This window comes from Chanodichthys erythropterus, chromosome 6 (genome assembly GCF_024489055.1).
Source record: "Chanodichthys erythropterus isolate Z2021 chromosome 6, ASM2448905v1, whole genome shotgun sequence".
Classification (NCBI taxonomy): domain Eukaryota; kingdom Metazoa; phylum Chordata; class Actinopteri; order Cypriniformes; family Xenocyprididae; genus Chanodichthys; species Chanodichthys erythropterus.
This window is the reverse complement of record NC_090226.1, coordinates 3,088,460-3,108,936: the sequence shown is the minus strand read 5'-3', so window position 1 is coordinate 3,108,936 and position 20,477 is coordinate 3,088,460. Positions and strand designations below refer to the sequence as shown.

Genomic DNA, 20,477 nt, shown 5'->3' with positions numbered 1-20,477 from the left:
AATTATTCAGTGCTGTCAGATGCAGTTCACCCTAAATGTCTAGGCCTTAACAGCATTAGACACATATCTATATGTTGAAGGAAGATGAAGTGAAAATCTCACCCGTAAATATAGACACTGTTCAATATCTTTAGATTAGAAATCCATACATCCTTTACATTTTTCCCAATTGAAGAGGAAACTATGAACGTGTGGAGGTCAAGTGTGATGCACACACACGTTTTTTACCATCTTTCTTGTGAAATTTATTTGCAATTTAGAGAACAATCTCAAGAAAAGTAGATAACAGTCAAGTATTTTGGGGAATACATCATTAATTTCTTCTTTAAAGTAAGAAGATAAAAGTAATTAAGAAGACTTTTATTTTGAATAATGTTTCACAAATCTGGCCTCTGGATTTAAAAAACTATTGACACCACAGCTGTTTGAAACATTTATGCATAATACATGCTTTTTCAACAAATACAATTCTAGTATTCCAGAATTAACTTTTTGGGGCATGAGTAAAAATCATTTTTCTGTAAGAGGGTCACACATTAAAGAGTTTGCTTAACATTTACAATTACATATTGTACAAAATATATAAATAACTCAATCTTTATACAAAACAAAGAAAATTAAGTAACAGAACAAATGCATGAAAAATATAGCAGTTCATGATGTTTTCTAATATAAACCTATTCCACATACAGACCCTTCTTTAATAAAAGTGCACCAGAGCACCATGAAACATCACTTCATGTTCAGTTCAAGATCTTTTTTTATCAAATGTTACAGTCTGTAGTAAACAATGAGTGACAATCTGGGACTTTAAATGTTTTGAAAAATAGGCACTTTTCTCCTGTCAAACGTGAATCCTATATCACAACAGTACTTCAACACGGACAACATTAAAATACCCTGAAAGAGCGGTGAATGATCAAGTATGAGCTCTGGCCGACAGAAGTAAAGTGCATCTGTGTGTGTGTGAACATGACCGCGTCTGCTGTCCATCACCCATCATGAAGCACAGCAGGACCGCAGCTCTTCTGAAACAGAGCGGCCAACACAACCTCCTGCCGTCTGTTTGATACGAGGATTCTTTACACAGTTTTAAACACACTCGTGCTTCCCTGTCTTTATTGAGTGTGTGTGTTAGTGCTATGATGATCGACTCTCTTCTGCGCTTCTGGAGTCGAGCTCTGAACGTCCACCTACAAACATACAATTACAACCATTAAAATGACAATATATTGCATTTTTTTGAATGTTATATCTGGGTTATAATCAACTAAAACCATAGAACAACTTTTTTTTTTTGTAGCTTGAAATAAAGTAAATGTTAATTAAAAAGTAAATGTTAAATTTATTTCAGATAGCTGCCAAGGAAACTTTTTCATTTAGTTTAACTTGACTTACTTAAAGGAGCTGTATGTAAGAAATCTATTTCAATTAATCATAAAATGGCCCTGATGTGTCACTAGACATTAAGAAATCATGTTCATTTCAAATATTTATATCACTGACAAGAGTAGTCCGGCCAGGATATTGTCATTTAAAAAGTGGACTTGCAGCCCTCAACTGATGTTGATGTTGTCATTTTGCGTTTTGGCCTGACGCGCCTCCCTCCACCTATCTACCAATCACGAAGTCAGTAGTGTTTCGGGAATCGGGATCCGTGTTGCCAGCTTTGCTGTAACCTACCTTAACTCCAGTCGGATAAAAATGTCTAATGTTACTAAATCAAAAAGACCTCGTTATAATTCAGAAATTCGTCGTGACAAAGTCCGAAATAAAACCAGAATTTGTATTGGAGATGCTTTTGAAAAATGGAGACGGCTGAAAACGGAGAAGAATTTGAACACAGACGCCAATGTTGCTAATTTTCTCCTGGACAGGTAAGATTCATCTATGCTTGGCTAACTTGTACTTGAATGTCAATGGACATTTCATATATTCATGACAGTCGAACAAAGTTATGCATGTTTGTGCAAAGTAACATAACGTTAGCTCACATGGACGTATGCTCTGTCATTATGCGGAGACGCTGAGGAAAACAACAGCACGCCCATTATGGCAATTTGAAACGTAATTGAGACAGTAGCCTAATGTTACCTCAGTAAAAATGATTCGTCATTTGTTCTTCACGTATATCGTGGACTAAGTTACGCATGCTGCAACTTGACCTGTATGACCATTGCTAATGTAATTTAGTTACTCTAACAATATTTTCTGATGGAACTGAAAACAACCCTGTGATAGCCATTGGTGATATTGAATTTGTCCCGCGTTATAATTGCTGTGAAGCACTACAGTAGGTGCAATAGACCTTTTTCACACTTCCGGGTTTTTGGCTTCCGGAATGAGCCACGCAGTGTAAAAGATTTTCCGGTTACAGTGATAGATAGCCTCGATCAGAACCAGTTCGGGAATCAAAGTCGTTTTACGAATTAAATGTCTTGAAAATGTTTGAACGGTCTTGGTGAATTATTGGTGAGACTACAGAGCTCGCATTAAGAGCTAAATTTAATAAATAATTTGAAGTGATGGTGGTTAAACTGGTTATATTCTTCGTGTATGTTTGGCGCGGCTGTGCATTATCGCGCTCCATGTGCTGTAAAGACAGTGTCTGTGTCTAAACGTGCATACTATGTGACATTATTAATATTCAGTACTATTTGGGTGGATAGTATGCACATAATGAGATGTATAGAGTGTTTTTAGCGACGTGCTGGGGAAATGATCGACTGGTAGATCCCTTATCACACAAGCCTGATCCTCTGATTCGTGAAGCAGGACTGCTCGCACCATGATATTTCTGGATATAAACACTTCAGTCATCTCTCACTCATTTTCCTGTCATCATCATCTTAAAGTGTGTATTATGCGCAGCATTGTTGTGCTATTGCAACATGCAAAGACTGATAGTTGTGTACAGTGTGGTTTTGGAAATTATGTCTTAGTTTAATCATTTTAATCGATCAGGATTAATTATAACATATGCTTGCAATGTGGGATGTGATGCCATATGAGACATGCTATATATTTTTTTTAAAACGTAGCTATTAAACTCACGACAATATTATGTATCTCACGACTTTATATCCCACATTAAAGTATATATTGGGAGTTAATTTTTTTAATTAATAAATTATATAAATGTTCGTAGTACGTAATACGATCTGGGAAATTGCTGAATGCGTAGCTGCATAGCCTTTGCTGTATGACAGCTGGTGATATAAATCCATCTTCCGGTAAATTCAATCAACGGTCTGAGTGGCTGTATAAGCTACAAACAAGTAGAAAATAATTTATTTGTAGATTATACAAAAGCTATTTGGAAAACAGACAAAACAGAAAAGGTAAGAAGCGATATTTGAGAAAAGAGCATATCAATGTAATAGCCGTAGACGCATAGCGGAACTAACTTTACCCTGCGTCACGTGATTTCCGATTCTTGTGAAAAAGGTCTATTCCAAGGAAAAATAACTTTTTCTAATGTCCATAACACTAATGAAAAGCACAGTGTAGCCTATGATGTGAAAAATTTGGGCCATTTGGAACGTTTTGTAACCTACTTGTTTTTCATGCAAGTTCTACAGCCAAAAATAATAGAATGTCATGTAATCTTTCACATCACATATTTTAGCGTTATGGACGTGTGCTGCAGGGTAAGTAAAAAAATACAGCTGGTCACTTTCACTTATAGCATCAGCTAAATGAATAGCTGTATCTTTGATATTGGTTACACATAGTGACATAGGCGTGTGCTTGTACTTAGTACATTAATGACAGATAAATAACGTTACAAGTTAGACTAACAGTTACCGTTCTGTCTGTCACATACGAGCATACATCTTTACGATTATATTTAACTAATGACAATTAGGAAGCTCATTGAAGCAGCCTACGTTTCTGCTGAATCCTGCAGCTCATCTGGCAATCTGGAGTCAGGGGGTAGGGGGAGGGGATACACCGCTCTACAGTATTTTTATAGTGATTGCAGTACCAGTTTAGGCCACAATCCTACATACGGTTCCTTTAAATAACTAGGTAACACTTTACATCTCATTTCTTAACATTAGTTAATGTATTAACTAACTGAACAATATATTTTTACATTTATTAATATTTGTTAATATTTAATAAAAATACAGTTGTTCATGTTAGTTCAGAGCATAAACTAATGTTAACAAATACAACTTTTGATTTAAAAAAATGTATAAATCAATGCTGAAATGAATATTAGCTAAGATTAATAAATGCTGCAGAAGTATTTTTCAATCTTAGTTAATGTATTTAACTAATTTTAACAAATGAAACATTACTGAAAAGTGTTAGAAATAACTAAAACTGAAATAAAAATTACTAAATTTAAATTACTAAAATTACAAAATAAAAATAATGAGAAAAAAAATAATACAAAATTACCAAAATAACTAAAACTGAAATAAAAATGATTAAATTTAAATGACTACAATTACTAAATAAAAATAACTAGAAATAAAAAATTACAAAAACACACAACAAATAAATAAATTTTTTTACATTTAATTACTAAATAAAAATAACTATAGAAATAAAAAATACACAAAATTACCAAAATAACTAAAATCGAAATAAAAATTACTAAATTTAAATGACTAAAATTACTAAATAAAAATATCTATAGAAATAAAAAATTACAAAAACACACAACAAAATTACCAAAATAACTAAAACGGATATAAAAATGATTACATTTAAATTACTAAATAAAAACAACATATAGATATAGAAATAAAAAATACACAAAATTACCAAAATAACTAAAATCGAAATAAAAATGACTAAAATTATTAAATAAAAATATCTATAGAAATAAAAAATTACAAAAACACACAACAAAATTACCAAAATAACTAAAACTGACATGAAATTTATTACATTTAAATTACTATATAAAAACAAATAAAAAATTTAAAAATACACAAAATTACCAAAATAACTAAAACTGAAATAAAAATTATTAAAGTTTAAATTACTGAATGTATTACTAAATAAAAATAACTAAACCACACTAAAACAAAAAAATGAAAAGGGCAAATATAAAAAATAAGAACTAAGTCAAACTATATATATATTTAGTTATATATTATATTTATATTATAGTTTCGTTGCAAAACGAGATAAATCCATTTTTTTAATTTTTCAAAAATCTTGTTTTTTGGTTGTGCATTCCAATTAATATCAATTCAACTGCAGTTGGTTTGTTTTGATTTAAACCTTCATAACTTGAAAAATACAGCTAAGTAGCACCATAAAACAAAATAATAACATGATAACATAATAATAAACATGTTTTGACAAAAATGTTAAAAACGGATTTATCTCGTTTTGCAACGAAACTCTTCATATATATATATATATATATATATATATATATATATATAACATTTTTAAAAACAATATAAGAAAATAAAAAGATTTTAAAAATTAGAATTTTTGTTTTAGCCGGTAACTAAAAAATGATGGCAGCCAAATTGGTTGGTGAGTGTGAAAATGTTCATATCAAACCTTGATTATATCACATGATATTATACTATGTATAGCCAAAAAACAAGCACTACTTACGTTCTGAACACGTGAGACCAATCCAGCCGTTCAGACACACGCAGCGTCCGTTTCTGCTGTCGCACTGAGCTCCGTTTTCACATTCACAGGTGAGCGCACAGTCCGGCCCGTACCGGTTCACACTGCAGTCTGTTTGAACACATCGCCCGGCATCAGAGCATTTTCACACGTCATTATCAGAGCTCAGTTCACTGCACTCACCGCTGTCACACCTCACTCCTGTCTTTCCCGAGGGGCAGATACACCTGCCGCTCACCGGGTCACATGGTGTGTCATCCGCACAGTCACATGACCGAGAGCAGTTCAGACCGAACGTGCCCTGCTCACATTCTGAGGGAGAAAACGAGAGTTCAGACAGTGCTGTTGTCATATTAACACTAAAACAGAAAAATGTTCATTAGAAGATTAGATTTACAGGACGAGCGCCTCACCTCTCTCACAACGAGAGCCGTGAAATCCCGCGGGACAGAGACACTGTCCGGTTCTCGGGTGGCAGGACGCCCCGTTCATACAGTCACACCGCTGCTGACAGCGAGACCCGAACAGACCGGCAGGACACGCTGAAACACACTCGCTGTCAGAGAGCATTCGATCTGTGCTGTAAGAGCTGGAAGGTTGTGTTCTGGATCTCACCATGTTCACACAGATGTCCGTAATATCCTGCTTCACATTGGCAGCTTCCTGTTACTCGGTCACATGTGCTGTTGTTCAGACACAAACACTGAAGAGCGCAGTCCGGACCGTACCGACCCGCGGGACATTCTGCCATCACACACACACACACACATACACGCGTTTACCGGCTGTTGCACCAGATACTAACAAATTTCAGCAAACTTAAACCCAGACACACACAGATGATTTTGCCAACGTTAACACAAATCGGACAGATCTGGAGTTGGAGAATCTCAGCACAATAAAAACACATGCAGAGATGATATCAAAACAATATAACAGTATGATTTACTTTTTTATTATTATAAATAAACCATACTAACACTAGTAGTTTACTTTTTCTCCAATTGATGAAATTGTGTTTTTAAAGCACATTTGTTACAAAAAATTGTGAGAAAAAATCTGATCAAATGGGTTTGGTTGCTCGTTGTTGATGATTTTATCCTCATACAGTGGCTTTATTCACTGATCTCTGAATATTGTGTTTATTTCATGTTGTTTTAGTCTTATGATAGTTTCCTGCTTTGATACTTTGAAAGTTTTTATCAATGTGCAGAAGTTATTCAGACAGCATCATGTAGACTCACACACACATCAAGATTCTGCGTGTGATCCTCAACAATGGTGACGACATTTTCAGCTGAACATCAACTCTGAGTTTCACAAAACAAGCTGCTAAAGCCACAAAAAAAGATTTTTGTTTATTGTCACCATTGCTGAGGATCATACGCTGATTCATGATGTCTGTGCGAGTCTGAAAGACACCTCATTAAATAACCAAATTCATCTGATCAGAATCTCTCTTGTATTTTTTTTTGCTGTAACAAGCATGTTTTGGAAAAACAGTTCAAGCAGCCAGAGAAAATCTAATGTTAAAACACCAAGAATCAAGAGCACCACTAAAGCAAACGCTCACCTCCATAACAGTGACTTCAAACTTTATTATTTTCTATAAAACATTCATGTAGAAAGCAACATTTTCGTGACCTTGTGTAACATTGCCTAAAAGTTCTCTAAAGGTGATGAAAATTCTGAACCTTTACAGGACATTCCTAAAACATCCTCTTTTGGTAATGAAAATGCTGCAGTTCCTCATGTGACTTTAGGGGGGCGTTCCATTTTGGTTCATTTTATGGTCACATAGATGGATATTTGGGACATTAACTGAATGTTGCCACATGGTCCTCTGTTGGTCATTTAATAACGTTCCTGATATGAGTTTAGGGGGACGTTCCATTTTGGTTATTTTATGGTCGCGCGAGAACGTTACAAAGAGGACATTTGGGAAATTAACAGAACATCCTATAGTAACATTCCCGGAACGTCCTGAATGTTCCTTGTAGGGCTGCAACTAACGATTATTTCAATAATCGATTAATCTGTCGATTATTTTTACGATTAATCGAATCGGACGGGGAAAAACCATTAATTTCCAACCTTTTATTCGAAAACAGAAATGAAAAAAATCCTCAGAACGTGCAAAAACAGGTTGCTCTTTTAACATCCCTGAGCTGTTAAAGTAATAAACAAATGGACGAACACAAAAAACATACACATGTAGCCTATGCTTTACATCTGCCAAATATATAGGGTTTTTTTAAATAAATTGCACAAAAATAATTTTGTTTAGCTTAAGATGACCAAGTGCTATAAAAAAATTTAAAATTAAATTTAAAAAGTACAACAAACAAAAATATATTTGTCAACAATAACCGATATAGGACAAAGCAAAGAATAAATACATAACAACAGATCAGTGTTAATTTTGACAACAAATTTTGATTTAGTTTTAGTCATGGTCTTTTGGATTTTCACGTTCGCAATCGAAATGTATGCCACTGATAAGCATTGTATCCTCCTCACTGGACGAGGCAATATCACTTTTGTTTCGCTTTCAGATATCCATTTTATAGATGCCATCAATGCTTTTATCTTTCTAGATGTAATTACCAAAATCAAAACAGTCCATAAACCTTAAATCCTCACGAAAAAACTTCGGTCAAGCCAGCTCGCGCCTCAACCTGAGAGATCAGCCTCCTTACCCTGTCAAGTGGTCAAATTCTCGGTTTATGAATGGACGGTTTGGCTTGATTGACATTCGGGCATGATTTATATACCATCGACCTGTCCTAAAACGTTAGCACGCTTTGATCGATTGTTTGGAGATCGCGTGTTTCTCCGTTCGAAGCGAATTTCATGTTCTTCACATTCGCGACAAAACAGTTGATTATTTATGAACGAAAGTGTGAAAAATGTGAAAATGGTCTCATTTGAAAGAAAATATCCAAAGCTAAAAGATGATATAGTGTGACTGATTGAAGCAGCCCGTATCAAAAGTGCGGGGGTCGATTTCTGTCTTTTCAAAACTGCGGGGGTCCTGACAACGGCACGCCTGTTCAGAACAGCGTTACGGGTCTCTCCGATGGTCTTTCCTCTACCTCCGCTCTGCTATTTATTTATTTATTTATTTATTTTTGCTCCGCTCTGCTTCTCGCTCAACCGCGCGTTTTTATACTCAAACATCTCCGCGTCTCATCGAGAGGCGTAATAGTCGTGCGACACAACGAATCGATAATGAAATTCGTTGCCAACTCTTTTAATAATCTAATTTTATCAATTTTATTGATTCGTTGTTGCAGCCCTAGTTCCCTGAAGGTCCGCCAAATAACGTCCCCCAAACCTTAAAGTTACACTCCACTTTTTTTTTGAAAATAGGCTCATTTTCCAACTCCCCTAGAGTTAAACAGTTGAGTTTTACCATTTTCGAATCCATTCAGCCAATCTCCGGTTCTGGCGGTACCACTTTTAGCATAGCTTAGCATAGTTCATTGAATCTGATTAGACCGTTAGCATCGCGCTTAAAAATGACCAAAGAGTTTTGATATTTTTCCTATTTAAAACTTGACTCTTCTGTAGTTAAATCGTGTACTAAAACCGACAGAAAATAAAAAGTTGTGATTTTCTAGGCTGATATGGCTAGGAACTATACTCTTATTCCGGCGTAATAATCAAGGAACTTTGCTGCCGTTCCATGGCTGCAGCAGTGCAATGATATTACGCAGCGCCCGTGATCCCCTGCTTGCACAGGGAACGTGCCTTGCAACCATGGAGACGTATGTGAGAGACGCTGCGTAATATCATTGCGCCTGCTGCAGCCATGGAACGGCAGCAAAGTTCCTTGATTATTACGCCGGAAAGAGAGTATAGTTCCTAGCCATATCAGCCTAGAAAATCACAACTTTTCATTTTCCGTCGGTCTTAGTACACGATGTAACTACAGAAGAGTCAAGTTTTAAATAGGAAAAATATCAAAACTCTTTGGTCATTTTTAAGCGCGATGCTAACGGTCTAATCAGATTCAATGAACTATGCTAAGCTATGCTAAAAGTGGTACCGCCAGAACCGGAGATAGGCTGAATGGATTCGAAAACGGTAAAACTCAACTGTTTAACTCTAGGGGAGTTGGAAAATGAGCCTATTTTCAAAAAAAGTGGAGTGTTCCTTTAAAAGAACTCCACGTCTCAGAACGTTCTGGGAACGTTACAAGGTGACAGGTTACCCTGCTAGAACTTTTACGCTCCCAGAACATTCTCAGAGCGTCCACACTGTGTTAAGGACATTGTCTTGTAACGTTCAGAGACGGTCACGATGTGGAGTTCTTTTAAGGTTTGGAGAACGTTATTTGGCGGACCTTCAGGGAACATTCTGGGAATGTTTAGGGGACTATTACTATAGGATGTTCTGTTAACTTCCCAAATGTCCTCTTTGTTACGTTCTTACACGACCATAAAATAACCAAAATAGAACGTCCCCCTAAACTCATATCAGGAACGTTATTAAATGACCAACAGAGGACCATGTGGGAACATTCAGTTAATATCCCAAAATATACTCTTTGTAACGTTCTTATGTGACCATGAAATAACCAAAATGGAATGTCCCCCTAAAGTCACATGAGAAACCTTGAACTGCAGCACTTTCATTACCAAAAGAGGATGTTTTAGGAATGTCCTGAATGTTAAAGGTTCAGAATTGAACACCTTTAGATAACTTTTAGGCAACGTTGCGTAAAGTCACAATAACATCGCCTTCTGCATGAGTGTTTTATAGTGTTTCACTGTTATGGAGGTGAGCGTTTGCTTTAGTGGTGCTCTTGATTCTTGATATTTTAACATTCAATTTTCTCTGGCTGCTTGAACTGTGTTTCCAAAACATGCTTGTTACAGCAAAAAAAAATACAAGAGAGATTCTGATCAGATGAAATGGGTTATTTGATGATTGTGATCCACTGATTCTCTCTCTAGAGACTAAACTCTGAGTGTTTTAACTGTTAATTTTGCATTTATAAATTCATTATACAGACAGAGTTTGGAGAGGTGTCTTTCAGACTCACACAGACATCATGAATCAGCGTATGATCCTCAACAATGGTGACAATAAACAAAAATCTTTTTTTGTGGCTTTAGCAGCTTGTTTTGTGTAACTCAGAGTTGATGTTCAGCTGAAAATGTCGTCACCATTGTTGAGGATCACACGCAGAATCTTGATGTGTGTGTGAGTCTACATGATGCTGTCTGAATAACTTCTGCACATTGATAAAAACTTTCAAAGTATCAAAGCAGGAAACTATCATAAAACTAAAACAACATGAAATAAACACAATATTCAGAGATCAGTGAATAAAGCCACTGTATGAGGATAAAATCATCAACAACGAGCAACCAAACCCATTTGATCATATTTTTTTTTTGTAACAAATGTGCTTTACAAACACACAGCTACAACAAGTTAAAACATCAAGGGTCAGGAGCCCAACTAAAGCAAGCGCTTACCTTCGTAACAGTGACATTTATATATTTTGATAAAACAAACACCTCAGTAAGAAGATTTGTATGAAAGAAATAAAGTCAGAGTGGTTTGTAATAAGTGAAGATGCAGAGCTCGAGAGAGATCTGTTAGTGTTTAATGTTGTTTCTGTTCTCTGAGTTTTGTGCAGGAGAGAAGATCCTGAGCTTCAGTCATGATGATCCAGAAACACTGATGATCTGCTGCATGCTGCTTTATTTAAAGACCGCAGTAAGTGTGTATTTGCTGATGCAGTGATACAGCGGATGCATGTGCTGCTAATGACTTACTGCAAGAGATTTGCATTTTAAATAAAAGGTTTTATATAATAATCCAGGAAATACCTGTAAAGAGCTTTTTTTTTTTTTTTGTAAGACACTTAAGAAAAGTTCATTTTCATCAAGTTCATCAAGTCAATTTTGCTCAAATTTTCAATAAAATGTTTTGACAAGAGCAGCAGGAACGTTCTGAGAACATTTCCAAATAAAATATGGAATGTTCAGAGAACATCCTGAATGATCCCTGAAGGTCCGCCAAATAACGTCCCCCAAACCTTAACAGAACTCCACATCGTGACAGTCTCTGAACGTTCTGGGAACGTTACTAGACAACGTCCTTAACACCAGCGGGGACGTTCTGATAATGTTCTGGGAACGTAAAATTTCAAGTGGGGTAAATTCAGTGCTCAAGCACATGCATGCAGCGACTGCAGCAAACACAACGACTATAAATGTCATTGTGGAGACTTTCTGAACATTTGAATAATTCATTCAAATGCTGAGCTAGAGTTTTCTGACTCATCATCTCTGCAGTGTAGTGAATGCACCTATATGCATGTTAAAGGTGTCGTAGAACGTCTTTTTAAAAGATGTAATATAAGTCTAAGGTGTCCCCTGAATGTGTCTGTGAAGTTTCAGCTCAAAATACCCCATAGATTTTTTTTAATTCATTTTTTTAATTTCTTATTTTGGGGCATCATTAAATATGCGCCGATTCAGGCTGCAGCCCCTTTAAATCGCCTGCTCCCTGCCCCCAGAGCTCCCGCTTGCCTTAACCAGCATAAACAAAGTTCACACAGCTAATATAACCCTCAAAATGGATCTTTACAAAGTGTTCGTCATGCAGCATGTCTAATCGCGTAAGTATAGTATTTATTTGGATGTTTACATTTGATTCTGAGTGAGTTTGATGGTGCTCCGTGGCTAAAGCTAACATTACACACTGTTGGAGAGATTTATAAAGAATGTGTTTAAAAATTAAAATAACGACAATCTTGTCTCCGCGAATACAGTAAGAAACGATGGTAACTTTAACCACATTTAACAGTACATTAGCTACATGCTAACGAAACATTTAGAAAGACAATTTACAAATATCACTAAAAATATCATGATATCATGGATCATGTCAGTTATTATCGCTCCATCTGCCATTTTTCACTGTTGTTCTTGCTTGCTTACCTAGTCTGATGATTCAGCTGTGCACAGATCCAGACGTTAATACTGGCTGCCCTTGTGTAATGCCTTGAACATGGGCTGGCATATGCAAATATTGGGGGCGTACATATTAATGATCCTGACTGTCTGTGTTATGTTGAGATTCGCCTGTTCTTCGTAGGTCTTTTAAACAAATGAGATTTATATAAGAAGGAGGAAACAATGGAGTTTGAGACTCACTGTATGTCATTTCCATGTACTGAACTCTTGTTATTCAACTATGCCGAGGTAAATTCAATTTTTTATTCTAGGGCACCTTTAAGTTAAACGTCGTTCAGTAAACGCAGCACTAATTTATCTTCCGCACACTTGGATATGCACTAATAGCACACATTTATCTAGGTTAACATTAATGCGAGCATTTGCATTTCCTCCCTGACATAATTAGGACATGAACCAGCCGTGTTTACGATCCGTCCGTCAGACTTGCCAATTCCTGTGGAGTCGACTATCAGAGGCAGCCCTAACTCTATAGAGAACGATGAACACACACGTCACCTTTCTCACAGCGTGAGCCGGTCCAGCCGAGTCCACAGGAGCAGTTTCCAGAGCGGGCGTCACACAGGCCTCTGTCACTGCAGTCACAGCGCCGAGAACACCCGGATCCAAACCAGCCCGCGGGACAGACTACAGACACACACATCCATCAGAGAAACCCTCAGACACTTCGAACAGCAGAACAAACACTGGCTCACCTTGTTCATCTCCAACACATCTGCCTGTGATCGGATCGTTTCTCGACCCCTTTCCACAGATGGCCACATGGGCACAGTCCCGCCCGAACCGTCCGGCTGGACACGCTGAAGAGGAGAGGATTGAGCTGTTGAAAAGTCGCTGTCTATGAGATGAAGTCTGTGTTTGCTGTGCAGTGACTCACTGAGATTGCAGCGAGCCCCGATGAATCCGGCCGAACATTCACAGGCGCCCGAGACGGAAAGACAAACTCCGGCATTCAAACACTGACACCGATGCTCACAGCCGGGACCGTAGAAGCCATCAGCACACGCTACACACCGAGAACGAGGAAAAAACATACAAAACAACAGCAGCATCACATTATTAACATCCGGCTGCATGCTAAAGACGGCACATCCTCAAAGTCAGGTTTTGTTGAGAGATGCACACTTCTTACAGAGAGAAAACTAAAGCTTATTATAGAGAAATAACCTTCATATAGAGCAGAACAAACAAACCCCTTTGACCTGAAATATTTACTTGAAGCAGGGTTACTGTAGTTAACTAAAACCATAAAAAAAAACATTTGTGTTACTTGAAATAAGCTAAATGTTAACTGAAAAAAAAAAAATATATATATATATATATATATATATATATATATATATATATATATATATATATATATATATATATAATGACATTAAAATTAATAAAATAATATGAATAAAAATTAATAAAACTATATAGATGTTAAAAAAATAACAAAACCTAATAAAAATGACAAAAACACACAAAAAACTCCTAAAAAACAGAAAATATAAAAATAAAAAACTAAATCAATTTATTCATAAAAGCTATAATAGTATCTCAATGATATTAAAATAACACTTAAGAACTCTGTTTAATATTTTGACAATTTAACAACACATTTCTGTGTTCATGCTTCTCTAATATTGGTTTATGATCACATGACATGCAGGTAAACCAATAAAATATTTAATCTTTAGTAAGTGTTTTATTTTGTTTTTATTTTACAATTACTTATTTATTTTAATTTTAGATTTTATTGAGTTTTACTTAGTGTTTTAGTTTGTTTTTATTTAAAAATATATTAATTTTTTTAATTTTTATAATTTTTTTATTAAATGTTTTAGACTGTTTTTACTTTATAATTATTAATTTTATTGTTAAAATCATAAAATGTAAAAATAAAAAATAAATACATACTTTTAAAATAAAAACAATCTAAAACACTTATTAAAAATTAATAGTATAATAAACATGTAAAATTAAATAAATACATTTTATAAAAAATAAAACAATAAAATCATAAAAATGTCAAATTAAAATACACCTTTTAAAAATTAAAACACTAACTAAAATGGTTAAAATTATAAAAATGATCAACTTTATTGAGTTTTACTAAGTGTTTTAGTTTGTTTTTATTTAAAAATATATTAATTTTTTAAATTTTAGTATTTTTTTCAATTTTTATAATTTTTTTATTAAATGTTTTAGACTGTTCATATTTTATAATTATTTATTTTATTGTTAAAATCATAAAATGTAAAAATAAAAAATAAATACATACTTTTAAAATAAAAACAATTTATAAGAAATAAAACAATAAAATAATAAAAATGTCAAATTAAAATACACCTTTTAAAAATTAAAACACTCACTAAAATGGTTAAAATTATAAAAAGATCAACTTTATTGAGTTTTCCTAAGTGTTTTAGTTTGTTTTTATCTAAAAATATATTATTATTTTTTTATTTTATAATTTTTATTTTTTTATTAAATGTTTTAGACTGTTTTTATTTTATAATTATTTATTTTATTGTTAAAATCATAAAATTTAAAACTAAAAAATAAATACATACTTTTAAAATAAAAACATTTTATAAAAAATAAAACAATAAAATCATAAAAATGTCAAATTAAAATACACCTTTTAAAAATTAAAACACTAACTAAAAGGGTTAAAATTATAAAAATTATCAACTTTATTAAGTTTTCCTAAGTGTTTTAGTTTGTTTTTATTCAAAAATATATTTAGTTTATATTTAATTAGTATTTTTTTTTTTTTTAATGTTTTAGACTGTTTTTATTTTATAATTATTTATTTTATTGTTAAAATCATGCAATGTAAAACTAAAAAACAAATACATACTTTTAAAATAAAAACAATCTATACATACTTTTAAAATAAAAACAATCTAAAACACTTATTAAAAAGTAATAGTATAATAAACATATAAAATTAAATAAATACATTTTATAAAAAATAAAACAATAAAATCATAAAAATGTCAAATTAAAATACACTTTTTAAAAATGAAAACACTAACTAAAATGGTTAAAATTATAAAAATGATAAACTTTCAGTTAGTGCTTTAGTTTGTTTTCATTTTAAAATGTATTTATTTTAATTTGACACGTTTATGATTTTAATAATTATTATCTTTTCATCAGCTCCCCCTGCAGTTTTGTAAAGCCTGATCTAAGCAGAGGAACAGACCTAAAACATTCTCACAGCAGCGATATCAATCCAGAAGTTACAGTCTGTGAAACGCATCACTCACCCACTTCACACTTGGGTCCGGTGAATCCGGGCGCGCAGTAACACACTCCAGACACCGGGTGGCACAGCTGGTTTCTCTCTGAACACTGACACACCTGATTACAGTTGATGCCGAACGTGCCGGGCAGACAGACTGTTGAGACATTATTCTGCTCATTATACTAACCAAACCTCTGAACAGGTGGCATAGTGTACTTTTTTTTAAAATTCGCAATATTGAAATGCATCACAATACTGTAGTAAAGTCACAATTTCCGTTTCATGCCCATATATTGCAGTTACTATATTACTGCACTGGTATTGCATTATATCTAAATAAAAATATTGTTGTCATAACCCTTTAATGCAGTAATTTGTCATGTGATGAGATGACTCTGGGGTCAGACACTCACTGTGCTCGCAGCCGTTGCCCGTGTATCCAGGAGGACAGCCGCAGTCTCCCGTGACGTGATGACATGATGTTCCCGACGGGCAGGAGCAGCGCTGGACACAGTCCTGACCATATGAGCCCGGCAGACACGCTGACACACACACACAACCAGTGTTACACCCACACACAGACTGGACACACACTTCAAATGAAGCACAAATTTCATATATGTTAAATATTTAAGCATTAATAAATAATCACTATTACTGTTATGCACTGTGGGTGATACCGATATCACAAATATTATAGACATAATCATATTTATAAATGAACTTACTTTTCAAGTGAAAATATCTGGAGGTAAAATGTAATATATATTAATTATTTAAAAATTATTACTGAATAATTTTTATTAATAAAAAATTAATAAACATTTAATTAAATATTTAATATTTTTTATTATGGGTGATAACTGATATGACAAATATTATACAAGTAATAATATTTATAAATAAATTCCTCTTCAAGTGAAAATTCTGGAAGGTAAAATGTAATTATATTCTTTGATCATTAATAATGTAATAAATAAAAAAATATTTAATAATAAATTGTTTATTATGGGTGATAACCAATCTGACAAATATTATACAAGTAATAATATTCATAAATTTAATTCCTTGAAAATATAGAAAGGTAAAAATGTAATGTGTGTGTGTGTGTATATATGTGTATATATATATATATATATATATATATATATATATATATATATATAATTTTAGAATTATTAAATAATAAATTTACAATTATTTTTAATTTAATTTTTAATTCATTAAATAATAATTATTAGATAAACATTGAATGATTTATATGTACATTTCATTATATGTATGTATAATTTTAGAATGATTAAATAATGAATTTACAATTATTTAATATTTTTTATTAATTAAATAATAATTATTAGATGAACATTTAATGAAATGTTTCATATTTATTATGGGTGATAACCAATATGACTAATATTATACAAGTAATAATATTTATAAATCAATTCCTTTTGCAAGTGAAAATAACTGAAGGTAAAATTTAATATATATTAAATTAAAATCATTATTAATTATTAAATAAACATTTAATTCAATATTTAATAATTATTTTTATAGGTGATAACTGATATAACACCGTTTTCAACTAAAAACAGGAAACTTTTTATGCATTTTGGCCTTTTATTTACACGACAACGGCCTGAAAACACAAACTTTTGAAAACGGGTTTAAAAGTGCAAGTTTTTGGAAAAAAAATACCATTATCATCTCTGTGTAACCTACAAAAGTGTGAATTTGTGAAAACGGTGATGGCATGCATATGTGTATTACGTATTCAGTCTTGAGATGTAATGAGCAGCTTTCACAGACAAACACACAGAGCTCATGAACTGACCTTTCTCACAGCGTCTTCCTCTCCATCCTGCAGGACAGAAACACTGTCCACTCACATGATGACAGGGGGCGCTGTGGTCACACTGACAGTGGCCCTCGCAACCCACTCCGAACCGCCCAGATACACACGCTGACGCACACACAAACACACACGGGTGATGTTAAACTGATCTAATCATGATCATCACACCCTCACCCTTCCTTACAGACACCTACTGATATTTTCATAAGTGAAATAAGACTTTATTTAGTTCCTATAGTTTTACAAACATCACATTTGGTCTCCACATGGATAGACAAATACAAAACACACACACAGGCTGCTTCAATCATCTCGCAGTGTGAAATCAGGTCAGGATTATACTCTAATATCCTGACAGTCAGCCTTTATTAAAATACATCTATTAAATATTCAGAAAACATTTATATCTGACCACTAGTAGGAGCCAAATACTCTGTTTCAACAACAGTTTGGAAATAATTCAGATTTTTTTAAATGTTTATGAAAGTCTGTTTTGCTCACCAAGGCTGCATTTGTTTGATCAAAAATACAGTAAAAATTGTGAAATATTTTTACAATGTAAAACAGATGTTTTCTATGTGAATATATAGTAAACTGTAATTTATTTCTGTGATCAAAGCTGAATTTTCAGCATCATTACTCCAGTCTTCAGTGTCACATGATCCTTCAGAAATCATTCTAATATGATGATTTGCTGTTTAATTATTATAAATGATTTCTGAATTATTTTTCACAATAGCACTGTTTTTTTTTTCATCAAATATATCCATCCTTGGTGAGCATAAGAGACACCTTTCAAAAATATATATAAAAATTTTTTTTAATAATTTTAAACTTTTGACAGACACTGTCTCAGTTTATGTCCTGTGTTGATGTATTTCCTATTGGAACAGTAAGTTGATGTGAAACATACTGAAGAGCTACATTTACTTAAACAGCCAATAGATTTTGTTGTTCATCACACACACTTCAGCAGAGCTCTAGATGACCTTACCGTTCTCACACCGCTCTCCCGTCCAGCCCGGCTGACAAACACACTGACCCGTCTGTCTATCGCACTGACCGCTGTTCTGACACTCACATCTGTCCTGACAGTCTGACCCGAACCGACCAGCTGCGCATTCTGAGACCACGAACACGCACATATGCAAATATAAAACATCTTCATATTATTAAAAATAAAATTATAGAACAGATATCTGATTGGATGATCCATATTCAAAAAATAATTGTAGCAATAATTGCATATATTGATGCATTTTTTTACTTTGTGTTGTGACTTTAACCGTGATAAATCATCTGCATAACACACATCGTGACTTTTTGCTTTGCATTGAGGCTAAATGAAGCTGCATGTGATCAGTCACGTCTAGTAAAAGTTCACCGTGTCCATTTGCTCTTCTTTCACGCATCATTATTATGAGGTGTGAGGAGAAGAAACCAAGATCTTCCATGTGACGAACGTGTCTGCAGTAACGTCTGACACGTTGAGAGACCAGCACGACACTAAACATATGATGTAATGCCTGGAAATCGGCAGCTATTTTCCTTCCCGACTTACAGTGTCCAGCACATTCAACACATTGAGCTTTAGTGCTGTCGCAGATGATGCAAGTTCAGATCTGGCTTGCGACATACTGTATCCTGATCATTTCCAGTCCTATTTCCCAACAAGGCAATAGGCCAAAAATAAAATGTAAAAGAGCTGGTTTCCTCTCCAGTAAATGTATTCGCTGCGGTCAGCTGTCTCGTCAGCACTTCCTACTGTCAATTAAAATAAAGTGGATAACGTATTGCATTGAGTGTTTACTTGTATCAAATCTCAGACCGGCTGACTATTCCAGGTGTTTCCCTCAATGTAAATGAAGTGTAAAGATCACAGTCACTCACCCAGTTGACAGGCCGATCCCGTCCAGCCGCTGGGACAGAAGCAGCGGCCGCTCACAGGGTCACACGAGCCCCCGTTCTGACACAGACAGCTCTGAGAACAGCCCACCCCGAAGAAACCTGGAGAGCATCCTGCAAAAACAGCAAACACTTCAACTAGAACACAGCAAAATCCCCAGACTTAAATCAACTCTGCTCAGAGAACATATGTTCCCTCACAACATAGAGTTAAAATAACACTGAAACAGAGTTAAAGTTAATGAGACAATATGCTGTTTGTGGAGATGTTTATTAAGATTTTAAGCGATTTAAGTCAAGTCAAGTCACCTTTATTTATATAGCGCTTTTTACAATGCAGATTGTGTCAAAGCAGCTTTACATTGATAACTGGTATATAATTTTTCCTCTTAAAGAATAGTGTCAATGCAGGCAGATCAAAAGCACTGTTGAATAAATGTCAAGGATACTGTTGAATATCAAATGTCAAGTCAAATTAAATTAAATTAGGGCTGCACGATTAATCGTATTTTATCACGATAACGATATCTGCTTCTCTCAATTGATTTTAAATAATCGTCACGATATTTGCCCGCTCTATGAAAATGAACATAATTTGGAAACATTGGAAGTAATATTAGGAATTTCGCTGTTTTATCTACCAGTTTTCATAATGTTGATCAGCTAGAAATGATTTTTCTTTGCTTTACGAATTTGCCGGGCAATTTGAATCTGGTTTGTCTTATTGCAAATGAATTGTGTTGATTTAAAATCTAATGTGAATACATATTACAAAGCGCTCACCAAAACCATGTTATGTATTGATTTACCATCTAACAAAGTTATCATAGTTGGTTAAATTAAGTCTTTGTGCCACCTACAGGCCTTT

General features: G+C 34.0%; 1 protein-coding gene across 4 annotated transcripts in view; it reads right to left on the bottom strand.

The window, feature by feature from the left end:
• Positions 1 to 22: 22 nt before the first annotated feature.
• Positions 23 to 20,477, bottom strand: part of megf6b (multiple EGF-like-domains 6b) — a 94,723-nt gene continuing 74,268 nt past the window's right edge. For 3 of the 4 annotated variants that reach the window (XM_067387092.1, XM_067387094.1, XM_067387093.1), the window contains 13 exons: positions 19,595 to 19,723; positions 18,699 to 18,827; positions 17,684 to 17,812; positions 16,263 to 16,391; positions 15,872 to 16,003; positions 13,486 to 13,614; positions 13,304 to 13,408; positions 13,107 to 13,235; positions 6,226 to 6,354; positions 6,024 to 6,152; positions 5,794 to 5,922; positions 5,593 to 5,721; positions 23 to 1,193 (listed from right to left, as the gene is read on the bottom strand). In XM_067387092.1, the coding sequence (XP_067243193.1) occupies positions 1,141 to 1,193; positions 5,593 to 5,721; positions 5,794 to 5,922; positions 6,024 to 6,152; positions 6,226 to 6,354; positions 13,107 to 13,235; positions 13,304 to 13,408; positions 13,486 to 13,614; positions 15,872 to 16,003; positions 16,263 to 16,391; positions 17,684 to 17,812; positions 18,699 to 18,827; positions 19,595 to 19,723 (1,580 nt within the window). In that variant the 3' untranslated portion in view covers positions 23 to 1,140. The remainder of the gene's footprint in view (positions 1,194 to 5,592; positions 5,722 to 5,793; positions 5,923 to 6,023; positions 6,153 to 6,225; positions 6,355 to 13,106; positions 13,236 to 13,303; positions 13,409 to 13,485; positions 13,615 to 15,871; positions 16,004 to 16,262; positions 16,392 to 17,683; positions 17,813 to 18,698; positions 18,828 to 19,594; positions 19,724 to 20,477) is intronic. The other variant, XM_067387095.1, reaches the window with a different exon arrangement.